The sequence below is a fragment of the Mustela lutreola genome, chromosome 18 (genome assembly GCF_030435805.1).
Source record: "Mustela lutreola isolate mMusLut2 chromosome 18, mMusLut2.pri, whole genome shotgun sequence".
NCBI classification, from domain to species: Eukaryota; Metazoa; Chordata; class Mammalia; order Carnivora; family Mustelidae; genus Mustela; species Mustela lutreola.
The window spans coordinates 8,602,635-8,617,271 of record NC_081307.1 but is presented as its reverse complement, the minus strand read 5'-3'; the positions used below and the strand labels follow the sequence as shown (position 1 = coordinate 8,617,271).

Here is a 14,637-nt window from a genome sequence, read left to right as displayed (position 1 = left end):
AAAGCAGATGGCCCGCTCAGGGGGCGAGGAGCTGCTACTGCGGGCAGGCACGCACACCTGCACACGTGTGTGCCTGCGCACACGCGCGTGTGCACACACACACACAGCCAAAATGCTTGCTCCGAGACTCTGGCACCAACCAGTCTGTCTGGGTTTGACCCCCCACATCTGTACCTCACCAGTCAAATCACCTCAGGCCAAAGACTTAAGCTTCTTTGTGCTTCGGTTTCCTCCTCGGTAAATAGGGGAGATAATAAGAGCGACTGCCTCCTGGTGTTGTTGTGAAATTTAAATGTGATCAAGCGTGCCCCGCCCCCCGCCCCCCAACCCCGCGGGCTCAGTCCCTAAGAGCCTGAACCACTCCATCTCAGCAGGGGTCTAAAGTTCGAGCCCCACGTGGCACGTAGAGATGATGTAAACATTAAAAATCAAGAACGTGGGGCGCCTGGGTGGCTCAGTGGGTTAAGCCGCTGCCTTCGGCTCAGGTCGTGATCTCGGGGTCCTGGGATCGGGTCCCGCATCGGGCTCTCTGCTCAGCGGGGAGCCTGCTTCCTTCTCTCTCTCTCTGCCTGCCTCTCCATCTACTTGTGATTTCTCTCTGTCAAATAAATAAATAAAATCTTTAAAAAAAAAAAATCAAGAACGTGTTTTCTTTCAATGTGACAAAGCAGGGAAAATGCTGTGTACAGAACCTGGCACAAAATAAAGGCTCAGTAAACGCAGGTGCCCCCACCAGACCCAGCTTGGTTGGGCTTTGTGGCCTTCTCCAGTCTCCATGGAGAAACGGGGTGGAGCTCTGATGGCCCGAGCAGATAAGGACTGTCGGGAAAGCCTCGGCCTTCCTTCATAGATGAAACTTGATCCTCTAAGCTGAGGAGAAGGGTGACCGTCTGAGAAGCTGCTGAAGCTCCGAGGGCCCACGCTGAGCTCTCCCAGCAGGCATCTCACTGCGCACATTAGGAGGCTGGACACAGAGAGGAGGAAAGGCCCCACTTCCCCTTAATGTGCTGCCCAAATACGGACACCCAAGGCTTCCCCTGCCAGTCCCCGTAGCTTTTAACTGAAGACCTAGCTGGGGATGGGGGCATAAAAACAGAGAAATCAGCCCAGAGTGAAACCAAAACTCAATACTCTGGCTCACACTCTCTGGGCGTTGAGACTCTGGTGATACACCCAAACTCCCCAAGGGCAGTCCCCAGGAGGGAGGCCCAGGGAGGGGGCTCCTCTTTCTGCATTTTTCCCAACCTCCCTGTCCATGACCACTGTGGGCCTCCCAGGGCCCAAGGCTGCTGGCCAGGTCTTGGGTAATAGAGCCTAACCTCCTGACCAGAAGTCTAACCTTGACCTTCCAGGGAGGTTGGGGGGTGGTGCTTTGGTTAGGGTACAAAAAGTGGACAGGAGAGGAAAGGAGAAAGAAAAGAGAGAGAGGAATAGAAGCCGAGGGAGATAAGAGAGACAAAGTCCAGGCCAGAAACCGCCCCCATGGCCAGCTAGACATCCAGAGGACCGCTGCTTCAGGGAATTGGGGTTCCACGCAAATTACAAATCCAACTTGCCAGGCTGCTGATCAGCCTCAGCTGTGTGTTAATGAGGCTCCCCAAAACCGGAGGGGCTTCCCGCATGCTCCAAGAGGGACAGAGTGTGCTGCAGAGACGGGCCGTGGCGTTGGGAGAGGGTGACAGTAACCCAGAGAATCAGGCTTGAAAATGGGCACCTGGGTGGCTCAATCATGATCCCAGGGTCTTGGGATGGAGCCCCACATTCCACATCGGTCTCTCCGCTCAGGAGGGAGTCGGCTTGCCCCTTTCGCTCTCCCTCTGTGCTCTTTCTCTCTCTCTCTTTCATATACATTAAATCTGTAAAAAAGAAAAGGTGAACACAATTTCAAGAACTTTACACTTAAATGAACTAAACCACACAAAGCGATTTCCCCAGGATAAGTGTGGAAGTGAACTAACCTACTTCTATCATCTTTTAAGCCGAAAAAAGATGTTCCAGTCCCACATGGGTCCCTGCTCAACGGGGAGTCTGCTTCTCCCTTTCCCTCTCCCTTTGGCCCTCCCTCTGCTTGTGCCCTCTCTCTCTCTCTCTCTCTCTCTCTCTCTCTCCCTCTAATAAATAAAATCTTGAAAGAAAGAAAGGAAGACAGAAGGAAGGAAGGAAAAGAAAATCTATGGAGAGCCACCGCCCTGAAGGCCACCCACCCCAACCGTGAGGAGCTCAAGTGGACACTTCTTGAAACTGGACCTGCAAAGCTGCCCTCAGACAGGGAAGTCCTCCTGGTACTAAGGCTCCTTCAGTGGTTTCATCCACAAATCCACAAACAGCATAGAACTAAAAGCAGACAGGGGGAGAGCCGCCTCTGGAGAGCTGGTTGGGGAGAATGTTGCTTCCATGCTATTTCATTTCTAACCATATGTGTGTACTACTTTGATAGAAATAATTTTAATAAACAGTGGTGAGGGCTGGAAGCAGGCTTAACTCCGGACAAAGTCTGAGGTCTGCCTTGGCCTGGGCCCCCTGCCACATCCCTTGCAAAGGGAGAGGCAGGTCTGGAGTCTCACCAGCCCCCAGCTGGCCACGTCCCCCTGCATGCCGGGACCCCCAACACTCCGGGCTTGTCTGGATCTCTCCTCCTGCCCAGAATAACAAGAAAAGCCACTAAGTAGCTTTTTGATCCTCTTCTGTTTTCTTCAGGGCTAGGTCAGGCCTCCCCTGGGGTGAGAGGGGCACAGATGCGCGAGCCTCCTCGTGGGGTCATCAGCCAGACCACAGATTCACACCTACCCATGCTCACCCATGGTGTGCCAGGTAGCAGGTGGGGCGGGGGGCATTGGGGGAGCCGGGGCCCTGTCCAGCTGCGTCGATGAGTCACCCTGTCAGAGCACAGAGAGGAGTGAGGCCAAAAGAGGCCTCTCCAGCCCCGGCACACATGTGCACACACACGCACTCATGCACGGTCACACGAACGCACGCACACATGTCATTTAATCTGTCTGAGGCCTATGTGAGAGAGTATAGCAGCCGCGTATGGGACAGTGGTAAGGACTAAAGGACATACAGTTGACCCTTGAACAACATGGGGGGTTCAGGGCACTGATGCCTCCCTGCACAGTCGGAAATTGGAGTATAGCTTTGGATGCCCCAAACGCGTAACCGCTACGAGTGGTTGACCAGAAACCTCACCAATAACATCAGCAGTCACTGAGCACATACTGTGTGTGTTATATGTAGTATGTATGTATTCTTCCAATAAAGTCTGCTAGCAGAAAGAACATGTTATTAAGAAAGTCATAAAAAAGGGAAAAGACGTTTACTGTACCGTCAAAAACCCACAGAGAAGTGCGCCTGCAGAGGTCCAACCCCCGTGGCCCAGGGGCCGGCTGTAAGCACAGGCGCCCTCAGGGCCTTAGCACCTCAGTGAAAACATCCCTCTCCTTCTCCTCCTCCCACTCTTCCTCTACACCCTTGACATCACATGTCCACGCGCCTTCGTCAAAAACGTGGCCCCTGTCACCTGCTCTTCCTCCACGGCCCCCTCCGCCCAGCCCACCCCCCTCACACACTCACATAGGCTCTTCCGGCCTGCGTGGCCTGTCCTCCTTCTGGGATGGTCCGACCCCAGCAGGGCTCAGGAGAGAGGGGTGTCCCCCTGTCACCGGCCTCATCCTCTCCAGGGCCTCTGGGGAGAAAAGACAATGGGGGGAGGGTGGGGAGCGGGGGCCTAGAAGAAACAGGTCACAGACCCCCCAAGCGCCACGAAACTGGATGGGAAGCGAGGCCCTGATGGGCTGGACTACGTCAGCCCCCCCAGAAAAGGCCTTCCCTCTGTGACCCGACAAGGCTGTGAATCAAGAGGCTTCCGGAGACCTGATTCGTCTGCAAGACCCTGGGCAGGAGAGACACACCCTATCGCCTGAGCTCAGAGGAGCCTGGGAGCCTCCAGAGGTGCCTCGGGCCTGCCAGAGAGAGGAAGGGGGGAGGAGGAGAGCCCTCGCCCCTCTGCCACCAGCCCCCCTTCACTGCCTCACACAACACAGGTCTCTCTGTCTAAGGCACCAAGCCTTCCCCGCCCAGGCTTAGGGAAGCTCTCGGCCTCCTCTTCGCCTGGCTGATGCCTGCTTATCCTCCAGACCGGCCTATCCACTCTCCCTCCAAGATGCCTTTCCTGGTCCCCAGTGGAAACTACCATCTCTCTGTCCCCCCATTATTCCATTTAATGGCCCCCTTCCCTTCACACACGTTCACCCACGTCACAATTTGTCATTATAGAGCCACTCGTGCCCTTCTCTGTTCAGTCACAGCCTCCCCTGAGGATGGCAACCACAGCTTTGTTTTGTTTCGGTTTTTTTCACCATCGTATACCCAGCACCCGGCCCCCAGTGATGGGCCGAACTTGATTTTCTCCCCCAATTTGATCCTTCCTGAGGCTTCTCCTGCTTAATAAATGGTGACTCCATTCTTCTCACAGCGGAAGCCCAACACCTAGGGGGCCGATCTTTCTCTTTCTCTCACCGAAACACAGTAGACGCACAATACTATTATTAGCTTCCGGCGTACAACACGGAGATTTGACATTACGCGGCGCTGGGGGTCATTCTTGACAAACTCTTCTCACACCCCACTTTCAGTGTGTCAGGGAATCCCGTCGGACTCTCTCTCTGCCCACACGCAGCCTCCAACCTCTTTCCGCCTCCTTCGCCACCCCCTCTGCCCAAGGGGCCATGGCATCGCCACGGGCCCGGCCTCCTAGCTGGCCCCTCGCCCCCCAGGCCGGTCCTCCTCCACGTTCAGAATAGAATTCAAAGTCCTTCCCAGGGTCATCAGTACCCTGGGTGATGGGGACATGAAGGTGAAGGGCACTGTGCCCACACTGGTCCCCAGCTCTTCCTCGAGGGAGCACGGAGAGCGCCCACCCACCTCGCTGCCGCTGCTGTTCCCCCTGCATGGAATGCTCTGTCCCCCCAAATCCACAGGACCTGCTTCCTTCCGGACTCTGCTCAAAGATCACCTTGTCCGAGAGGTCTTCCTCATTATACTTTATTTCCTTAAGCGGCTTAATTTTGCTTCATTAATCTCCTCCCCACTTACCAGGCTGTATGGATGTGTTCATTTACATATTATCTGTCACCTTCCTGTCGTGAAACCAGACTTTCTCTTGGTTTATCGCTGTATCTTCAGCGCCAGAAACAGTGTCTGGCACATAGTAGAGGCTCCATAAATGTGGCTTAAATGAATGACTAAGACTCCAGTAGCACTTTGTTGAACAAATTAAATAAGTGTCTTTTCTATTTTGGGGGCACTATAATAGGCTGGAAATCATAGAAATAAAAGAATTCCTTCCTCTGGTTCCCTCTGGGACCTTACAGGCTAATGAAAGAGTCAGATACTTAAACAATGAACTCTGAGAGAGGATAGAACTAAGTAGGTACTATTAAAAAAAGGAGACTCAGCTGACTACATTTGAAGATCTAATTGGCTTTACTCACTGATTCATGAATCACTCAGCGTCCCATCTAGCAACGGGGCTTCCTTGATGCTGCACAAAACCGAAGGCTTGTACAGGCAGAAGGGGGTGGGAAAAGGAAGTTCCTAGCAAAGAGTGGGTTGGTTCAGACCAGATCTCCCTCCTTTGGGAAAGGGCTGGGGTCTATCAGTTAGATTACCTCACTAATGCTGACAAGGTCATTCCAGACTGACTGGTTAAAGGTCAGATTTCTGGGGGAGCTGAGACTAAAATTAGGCTTGGTATTAAGTCTTGGTTTGCTGATGTGGGGCTTACCACAAGTGACTCCATTTTGGATCTGCTGTTTCTTTTTCAACAGCACCAATAAGAAAAAACAGCAGCAGGCCCTAGGGGAGGAGCCTGGCTAACCTTTAGTGAGTCCTTGTGTGTGCTAGGCTGGGGTGTTCTCGGTTCTCCACTGTGTGCGCTACAGTTTCGTGGAACAAACCCCACACGTTAAGGGCTCGGCCCCTCCATTTCAGGTGTCAGCTGGGAGTCTTGGGCCCCCCATACTTGGGCCCAGCCTCCCATAATCCCTTCTTTGGTTTCAGTAACTTGCCACTATGGCTCACAGGACTCGGGAAAACACTTTTCTTACCTTAACGGGTTTATTTTGAAGGATTCAAACCAGGAACAGCCAAATGGATGAGAGGCATAGGACAAGGTATGGGGAAAGGGGACGGAGCTCTCATGCCCTCTTCCGGTGTGTGGTCCTCCCAGCCCCGGTGATGTGTTCGCCAACCTGGAAGCACTCTGAGTCTCACTGCTGGAGTTTTTATAGACCTCAACCTCTAGGGCCCCTGTCCCTTTCCGAGGCAGAGGCCAGCATCAACAAAAGTTCCAATCCCCCCAATCACTAAGTCATTCTGGTGACCAGCCCCATCTTGAGGCTACCTAAGAAGCCCAGCTTCAGTCATTAGCATAAGCTCAGGTGTGATCAAAGAGGCTCCTGATTAACAAAAGACACTCCTATCTCAGGAAATACTGAGGGTTTGAGGAGCTTTGGGTCAGGAACCAGGATGAAGGGCAAGTGTATTTTCGTGTTATACCACATAGGCATCATTTAGGTACACCTGGTGACATCAGTACAATTCTCTGAAGTAAATACTATTTTTTATCCTCCATTTCACAGATGAGAAAACAGAGACTTTGGAAAATTAAGTGATGTGCCCCAAGTCACGTGATCCAAAAGCTAGAGAACGAGGATTTGAAACCAGCGGCAGAGTCCAGGCCCTCAGTCACTGAACTCGAAGTGCAGGAGGCAGTCTGTCATCTGGGGGAATGTGAGTAGATTTCGCTTCAAGGGTGAGTCCAATTTTATTAGACACAGAGATCATGGCCACTTGCTGTGGGAGTGCCTAAATTATGCCCAGGTACCTAATATGTGGTAAAAATCTGGTCACCAAAGGGAAGCCCTTGCAGGCCCAAATATTTATCTAGGTAGTTTCTCACAAAAAAAAATTTTTTTTAAGATTTCATTTATATGAGGTAGAATGATAGAGAGAGAGAGAGAGTGTGTGTGTGTGTGTGTGTATACAAGCATGGGGAGAGGGAAAAAGCAGGATCCCCGCAGAGCAGGGAGCCTCAGGTGGGGCTTGATCCCAGGACCCTGAAATCATGACCTGAGCTGAAGGCAGACACTTAACCTACTGAGCCACCCAGGTGCCCCTGCTTTTCACAGTTCTTATTCATTCCTTCTGGTTGAAGCAGGAGGGTTTCTCCATTATGAATACCCTGTGTGAATGTTCCAACAGGACAGGCAACTCAACACTGTCCCCAGAGGAAGGTACAGGACAGAGAAGAGGACAGAGAGCCCAGGGGACTGCCATCCTGGGAGGAAGTTATAGGTTGGGGGGTGGACGGAGGTCACAGGTTCTATGCCTCCATAGTGTCTGTATAAGCTAATGGAGCCCTGGAGAAATGTCATATTTGCATTGCCAACCCAATTATGGGCCATAATCTCCTCTATTACTCTCCTGGGTCTTTGTTAGGATCCTGCTTCTGAAAGGTAACAAGGCACAGAGGGAGTTAGAAAACCTAAGAATTCATGGGGCACCTGGGTGGCTCAGTGGGTTAAGTGTCTGCCTTCGCCTCGGGTCATGATCCCAGGATCCTGGGATGGAGCCCCACTTTGGGCTCCCTGCTCAGCGGGAGTCTGCTTCTCCCTCTTCTGCTGCCCCTCCCCTCGCTTGTGCTCTCTCTCACTCACTCTCTACCTCAAATAAATAAATAAAATCTTAAAAAAAGAAAAAGATGGGGTGCCTGGGTGGCTCAGTTGCTTGGCGTCTGCCTTCGGCTCAGATCATGATCCCAGGGTCCTGGGATGGAACCCCACATCGGGTTCCATGCTCGGCAGGAAGACTGCTTCTCCCTCTCCCACTGCCCTTGCTTCTGTTCCCTCTCTCGCTGTGACTCTCTCTGTCAAATAAATTAAATCTTTAAAAAAAAAAAAAAAAAAAGAAAGAAAGGAAGAAAAGAAAACCTAGAATTCAAAGGTGAACAACCAGGATGGGGCCCCCAGACAGCTGGGGGGAGAGAGTAGCACGTGGGGCTAGGACATGCTAGCTCCTGCCGGTTCCGTCTTTAGTCACTCCTTCATTCCTTCTAGCTGAGCACCGAGGCTCCTTTGGAAAGTTTCTGGCACCCTTGATCCTGTTAGACTAGGGGAGGGAGTCCTGGCTCTACAACCAGCTATGGTTTGTGAGTGGACATCTATAGAGATTCTGCCCAGAAAGGGCCAGGTAATCAAAACGAGAAAACTTCAAGGAGAGGTAAACTTTGGAGGGAGTTGCTGAGAGCCCATCTACAAATTACAGAGCATTGTGGTTAAAAATTTGGACTCTGGAGTGCAGAGGTTCAGGTCCTGACTTTATTACTTTCTAGCTTGTAACCTTGGACTACTAAGGGGCATCTTCACGCCTCCATTCCCTGTGGGCTAAAACAGTCATCCTCATCCTGTTGGAAGGACTCAATGAGCAATTTCTTGTAAAAGGTGGTCGACAAATGCGTGGCACATAATAACCACTCAGTGGCCATTAGCTCTCCTGTGCATGTCCTCCTGTGGTAGCTCTGGTCTGCTCCAGGCTTGGAGGGAGGGGGCACTGACCATTACCCTGGCCTTCCACTCTCAGCTGCTCCTAATGGAGAGGCTAGTCTACCAATGGGGTAAGAAGCCCCAGCTCCTCCTTGAGAAAGAGGACTGGATGAGCATTGCAGCTGGGGGCAGAGAGAGTTTGGCTAAGCAGCTAGAACCTAGGAAAGACAAACTTCTTTTGAGAGAGGCAGACCGGACGTGAGCCCCCAGATACTTAAGGGAATAATGATGAGTCAGGTGGGTTACTCTTCTGCCCTACATGGGACTAAACTTTTCGTAAGCCCCCTCTCTCTTGCTTCAATAGGACCATTTCAGCCTCCTCTCTATTATCATGGCACCTTATCCCTACTCGATTAAAGAGCTTATCACATTATCAGGGAGTATTTATTTATTATTATTATTTTTTAAGATTTTATTTATTTACTTGAGAGAGAGACAGTGAGAGAGAGCATGAATGAGGAGAAGGTCAGAGAGAGAAGCAGACTCCCCATGGAGCTGGGAGTCCGATGCGGGACTCGATCCTGGGACTCCAGGATCATGACCTGAGCCGAAGGCAGTCGTCCAACCAACTGAGCCACCCAGGCGTCCCTATCAGGGAGTATTTAATTGGCCAAACTCCCTAGCCAGATTTCTTGAGATTGGGACTAAGTATGAGTTCTCCTTCAGAGGCAAACAAACTTCAAAAAAAAAGGGGGGGGCACCTGGGTGGCTCAGTGGGTTAAGCCTCTGCCTTCGGCTCAGGTCATGATCCCAGGGTCCTGGGCTTTCTGCGTCGGGCTTTCTGCTCTGCAGGTAGCCTGCTTCCTCCTCTCTCTCTGCCTGCCTCTCTGCCTACTTGTGATCTCTGTCAGATAAATAAAGAAAAAATCTTAAAAAAAAAAAAAAGGGATGTTCCTGTGGGCCACTCATCTTTCCCACCCGGAGCCTCTGAGGACAGATAAACCAGGGAGCTTCCTGTAGGAAAAGCTTTGAATGGCTCAGAGAAAAGAGCTCTTGAAAAGCAAATGAAAGGTAAATCCCCCTGGCTCTTCACTGTTTGTGACTCAGTTTCCTCATCCACACTCATAAAATGGAAAATAACTCCCACTGCATTCATTTCTCTAGGTGGGTAGAGAAGCCAAACGTGATGACATACAGGAGAGGACAGCGTTTTATACTTTTTTTTTTTTTTTTTAAGATTTTTATTTATTTATTTGACAGAGAGAGAGCTCCCACAAGCAAGGTCAAGTGCAGCACAAGCAGGGGGAGGGGAAGAGGGAGAAGGAGAAGAAGGCTCCCCACTGAGCAGGGAGCCCTTGCAGAGCCCAGCGTGGGGCTCAATCCCAAGACCCTGAGACCATGACCCAAGCTGAAGGCAGACACTTAACCAACTGAGCCACCCAGGGGCACCAGGACAATGTTTTATAAATGTCTCCAGGCAACACCTCCTTCCCCCCTTGGGGAAGTTTTGCCTCAGTTAAATGTCCTTTGGCCTCTGTACAGCTCACAGAGTGTGTGTCCCGGGGCAATTCCTTTCCAGACTTTTGGGAGTCTTCATTTAGCAAAAAGAATTGACAAAAAAAGCTGCTTGACCTAGGCCGGAGGCCTCTCCTCCTCCTCTCTGAGAAGTTTCCCTTGTCCAGCAGCAGGAGAATTGAATGGCAGACCCTGCCTATAGCCGTGCCTCCCTCTCGACCCTTCCAAAGGAATGCAGTCTCAGCCTGCCTGCCGCCTACAGAGGGCTCCTGCTGGGGAGTCCATTCCCCTTCTCTCTTACTCCATTTGCAGTCACTATTTATTTATCTTTGGAAGTTGCAGGAACCAGAGCCTGCAGCCTGGAGAGACTGGTGGAGCCAGAGACGGAAAGTGAAGAAGCCAGTGTCTGGGCCCAGTGTCTACCTCTGACAGGGAGAGAAGGCGCTGCAAAGAGAGGTGGGAAATTGGACCGAAAGGCCATGGTGCTGGAAAAGGTGCCACACACACTGGCAGGGCCAAGACCACAGAAAGGAGGTGGCAGTTAGTGACCTTCTTTGGCGATACAGTGAATCATGAGGAATAGGAGTTCTGCCCAGGGATCCTCCAACCCAGGCAGCCTGTTCCTCAGTAGCAAAGGGTCTGTTAAGGTCAGAAAAGGCAGAGTTTGTGGGGAAACTGAGGAGGCAGACATACTAGGTTACACTTCTTTTTCCCTCTGTCCCTAGCCCCATTCCCTGCTTGCATCACAGTCCATCTAGGATCCTCGGGCAACTTTCATTCCCATGCCCCTTTGCCAAGGTCAGATACTTCCCAAAGCCACCATCCCTCTGCTTCTGGAAACTGAATGCCCCCTATCTTCCACTCACTCCTCCAACTACCACAACTGACATTCATAAATTAGGTACACGGAGCCCCATGTTGACCCCAGAGATTAGATAGTCCAAGACATTAGAGGCTGTATCCAAAGTCAAATAGAGCCATCTAGAATGAAGCCCTCCTGACTCACAGGCAGTGCTCTTTCCACACCCTGGCCCAGATCCCTGCTTTTCTTCCCATTTCCCTCATTCCCACTGCTTCCTAAACACACACCACACACACACACACACACACACACACACACACACACACACACACGGGGATATGGAAAAGGTCAGAGGCCAGATCTAGCCTGTTGCCTTGGCCTTTGACCCCTCCGTGGCCCAGGGACATGCACCCCCCGCTGGGCGAGGTCACTGGCAGCTGACGAGGGTCTGCGCCTTCCTAAGTATCCTGCAGTGGCTGGAGCAGGACTGTGGGAGGGAGAGCAAGCTTACAGAGGCGCCCCTCAGGTTAGGGGCCAAGGGAGGCCGAGTGTCAAGGCGAGCAACGCCAGGGTGGTGAACAAAGTTCAATCCCAACCCCAGACGGGGAGCACCAGCCATCTCTGGCCAAACCCGCAGGTCAATAGAGGACCCAGAACATAGGGGTGCGGGCTGGATGAGCAAGAACGAGGGAGAGTTTTGTGGAAAGTGGTGGTGGTTGGCTTTGAGGGCTGAGATGGGTTGTGGTGAGGCAGAGTCCCGGCGGGGAAGGGGGGCGGCGCGGGAGGGAGAAGCAGTGTAGGCTCAGGGCGAGTTCGGGGACGCGCGGGGCCTTAAGTCTCCTGGCCGGCTCTCGCTCGGGGGAGGGCAGCTGAGTGGCTGCGTAGCGGAAGGCGCTAGGGCCTCGCGGCTGGCGAGCTGGCGAGGGGAGGGCGCCCTCTCGGGAGGGCGGGCGGGGGCTGGCGGCGGCGGGAGCGGCGCCGCGCCGAGCTGCCTCCATCCATGGCACGGAGAGGCGGCGGCGGCAGCAGCAGGAGCCCGGCGCGATCCGCTAGGTTCCAGATCAGCGCGGAGCGAGCAGGCGACGTGGAGGGGCCCGGCCTCGGGCGGCCCGGCAGCACAGCGCAGAGACTCGGGCCGCGCCGCCGGGGGCCGCCCGCGCCGCGCTGACAGCCGCGCCCGCGTCCTCCCCGCCGGGGCGCTCGCCGGACATGCCCCCGGGGCGCGGCGGCGGGGATCCCGGGGCTTGCCTCCGCCCAGGGCCCCCCGCCCCGCCCTCGGACGCCCCGGGCCCCCGCTGAGCACGCCTCCCGCAAGCCCAGGTCCATCTGGCCGGCGCACAGACGGGCCCCAGAGCTGTGGGTCCCCGCGGGGCGATGGGCTGATGGGCGCCGCGGGACGCAGGATGCTGGGGGCGCCAGCGCGCCTGCTGCTGCCGCTGCTGCCGTGGCTACTACTCCTGGCGCCCGAGACCCGGGGTGCGCCCGGCTGCCCCGTCCCCATTCGCAGCTGCAAATGCTCGGGGGAGCGGCCCAAGGGGCTGAGCGGCGGCGCCCCCAACCCGGCGCGCAGGAGAGTGGTGTGCGGCGGCGGGGACCTTCCGGAGCCTCCCGAGCCCAGCCTTCTGCCTAACGGCACCGTCACCCTGTGAGTACCCCCACTCGGACGGCGGGCCCGAGCCCCGACGAGGGGGCGAACGGAGACAGGACGGGAGGGGCGGAGGAGGGGGACCGGGACGTTGCCGCCACTTCGGAGACTCGGGGACAGGCCTGAGTCCAGGCGCCGAAAAGGGAGGCTTGGAGAAGTGCGGGGAGCATTAGGGCTCCAGGGGTGTGGAGGGAGGAGGGGGCTTCGGGGGCCGGCTGCGCCTGAGAGAGAGGCACCGCGGGCGCCCACTCACCTGCACAGGTGAAGGGAATGCGCGCCGGCGGGACGCCCACGCCCCTTGACTTTCCAGCCTGCGCTAGTGTTGCAGACTTCGGGGACCTGAGTGGGTGGGCTGGGGGAAGGCTCAGGAAAGATCGACGCCCTCGGCCTCAAAGGTGGCTGCGGCCGGTTGTTACCTCCGCAGATGCGTCCTTGGTTGGACTGGAGGAGTCTCCCGGGTTCACCCCGCGGGCTTGGCTCCTCCCGGGGCGGGGGAGGGCACCCCATCCACAGCCCCCACCCCCACCCCCGAGCCTGCCAGCCCCGCTTCCAGCCGGTCTCCATAGGGCGGGTGCGGGCGGGAGTTGTCGGAAAATCTGTCTTTGGGATTGCGGCGCTTCTGGCCTGAATGAGACCCCGGCGTCACGGTTCGACTCGGGCCCCTCTCCCTCCGCGCGCATCTGTGAAGTGAGCTGTACACCGGGTCCCGCACCCCGCCCTCTTCTTTGCCTCCTCTGGGTATAACACCAGCTTTGGCTGTTAATCGATTGACTTCTTCGCTACCAAGACTGCGAAGAAAGAAAACCGGCTGAGGGGGAGGCGGCTGCCTCCCGGCCTCCTTCCGTCATCCCGTTTCCTTTCTCAGCCCGGGCGCGCACTGAGCCCTCACTCGGCTGCCTGCGAGCGCGGCCCAGTGGCGCCGCACCCCGACCCCACCCCAAGCCTCCCCGATGGAGGGCTGAAGCCTCCGCGACCCCAGCCCGCCGCGGCGATTTCCTGCTCCGACCACGTGCTCCCAGCTCCACGCACGCCGCGGAGTGGAGGGTCCGGCCCGAGCGGCCCGTGCCTTTCCTGTCCCAGACCCAACCTGCGAGCGCTTCCCCTTTCCTGTCTTCCTGACCCCGGTGGCAAGCGTTTCCCCACCGCCCCTTGCCCAGACTTGGGGCTGGCTCACAGTCTATCCTGATTGTGTCCAGAACAATACAGTCATGCCTCTAGTTGGGTGAGTTCAGAGGCTGCCGGCTTCCTGACAGGACACGACTGGTCAGCCTCTGACGTTGGCGGCCTGGCCTGCATTTTCCCCAGCTGGGGTGTGTGAGTGTGTGTGTGTGTGTGTGTGTGTGTGTGTGTGTGTGTGTGCAGACACGCTGAGTGTATGTGTGTGCATTAGGGGGGTGGAGGCAATGTGTCTGCTCTCTCCCACGTCCCAGCAGCAGCTCTGGGATATGGTGGTGGCCTGGGAAGGCAGCTAGGGGGGCTCAGCCCTGGTCTCTTTGATTGTCCACTGGTGTTGAAGGGTCCAGACAGGCCCGTACATTCCCCAGCACACTTAGATTTGGAGGAGAAATATGCTTGCTGTGTGGAATGGTTGGGCCCCTGTCTCTGTGAGCCCCTGCTGGGCCATGATAACTTGGTTCAAGAGAGGGGTGTGTGTGTGTGTGTGTGTGTGTGTGTGTCTACTCGATCTTGTGGTTGTACTCACACACATATGTGGGACACCATCTCTCTGTGTGTCTGCTTGTTGGGATTAAGGAATCCACACATACTGAAGACAGAAAAGAGGGGGAAAACATTAAAAGGTGGTTTTGCAGTACATCTTAGAATGATTTGGTAACTAATGCTTTCCAGCCATAGCTAATTCCCATCGACGCCACTCCAAGGAGTGAGCACAGCCAACCCTTGGTGAGAATATACTGTGACAGGGTGTCAGCAAACACAAATGCTAGATCACCTTCCCAACCCAAACTGCTCCCAGAGGAAGGGCCCCTTCTTTGTCCCAGGCCAGCTGGGTTAAGATACCTTCCAAAGGAACAGCCAACACCTTACCACCACCAGCACCCCGCTACGCCCCTGCAGCCTAGCTGGGCATCCCGACAGCAACAGTAGGGAGGGCCCTAGAAGCTTCGGAGAGCCCG

At 54.9% G+C, this 14,637-nt stretch overlaps 1 protein-coding gene and 1 long non-coding RNA gene across 2 annotated transcripts in view; one reads left to right on the top strand and one right to left on the bottom strand.

The window, feature by feature from the left end:
• Positions 1 to 338: 338 nt before the first annotated feature.
• LOC131820592 (uncharacterized) lies at positions 339 to 13,176 on the bottom strand. The gene is made up of 4 exons (XR_009349707.1): positions 12,756 to 13,176; positions 3,571 to 3,682; positions 1,715 to 1,856; positions 339 to 964 (listed from the first exon to the last, which is right to left on the bottom strand). It is a non-coding gene; the product is annotated as an uncharacterized LOC131820592 (long non-coding RNA).
• ADGRA2 (adhesion G protein-coupled receptor A2) overlaps positions 11,807 to 14,637 on the top strand; it is a 34,593-nt gene continuing 31,762 nt past the window's right edge. The window contains exon 1 of the mRNA XM_059156274.1: positions 11,807 to 12,502. Coding sequence (XP_059012257.1) covers positions 12,240 to 12,502 — 263 coding nt within the window. The 5' untranslated portion in view covers positions 11,807 to 12,239. The remainder of the gene's footprint in view (positions 12,503 to 14,637) is intronic.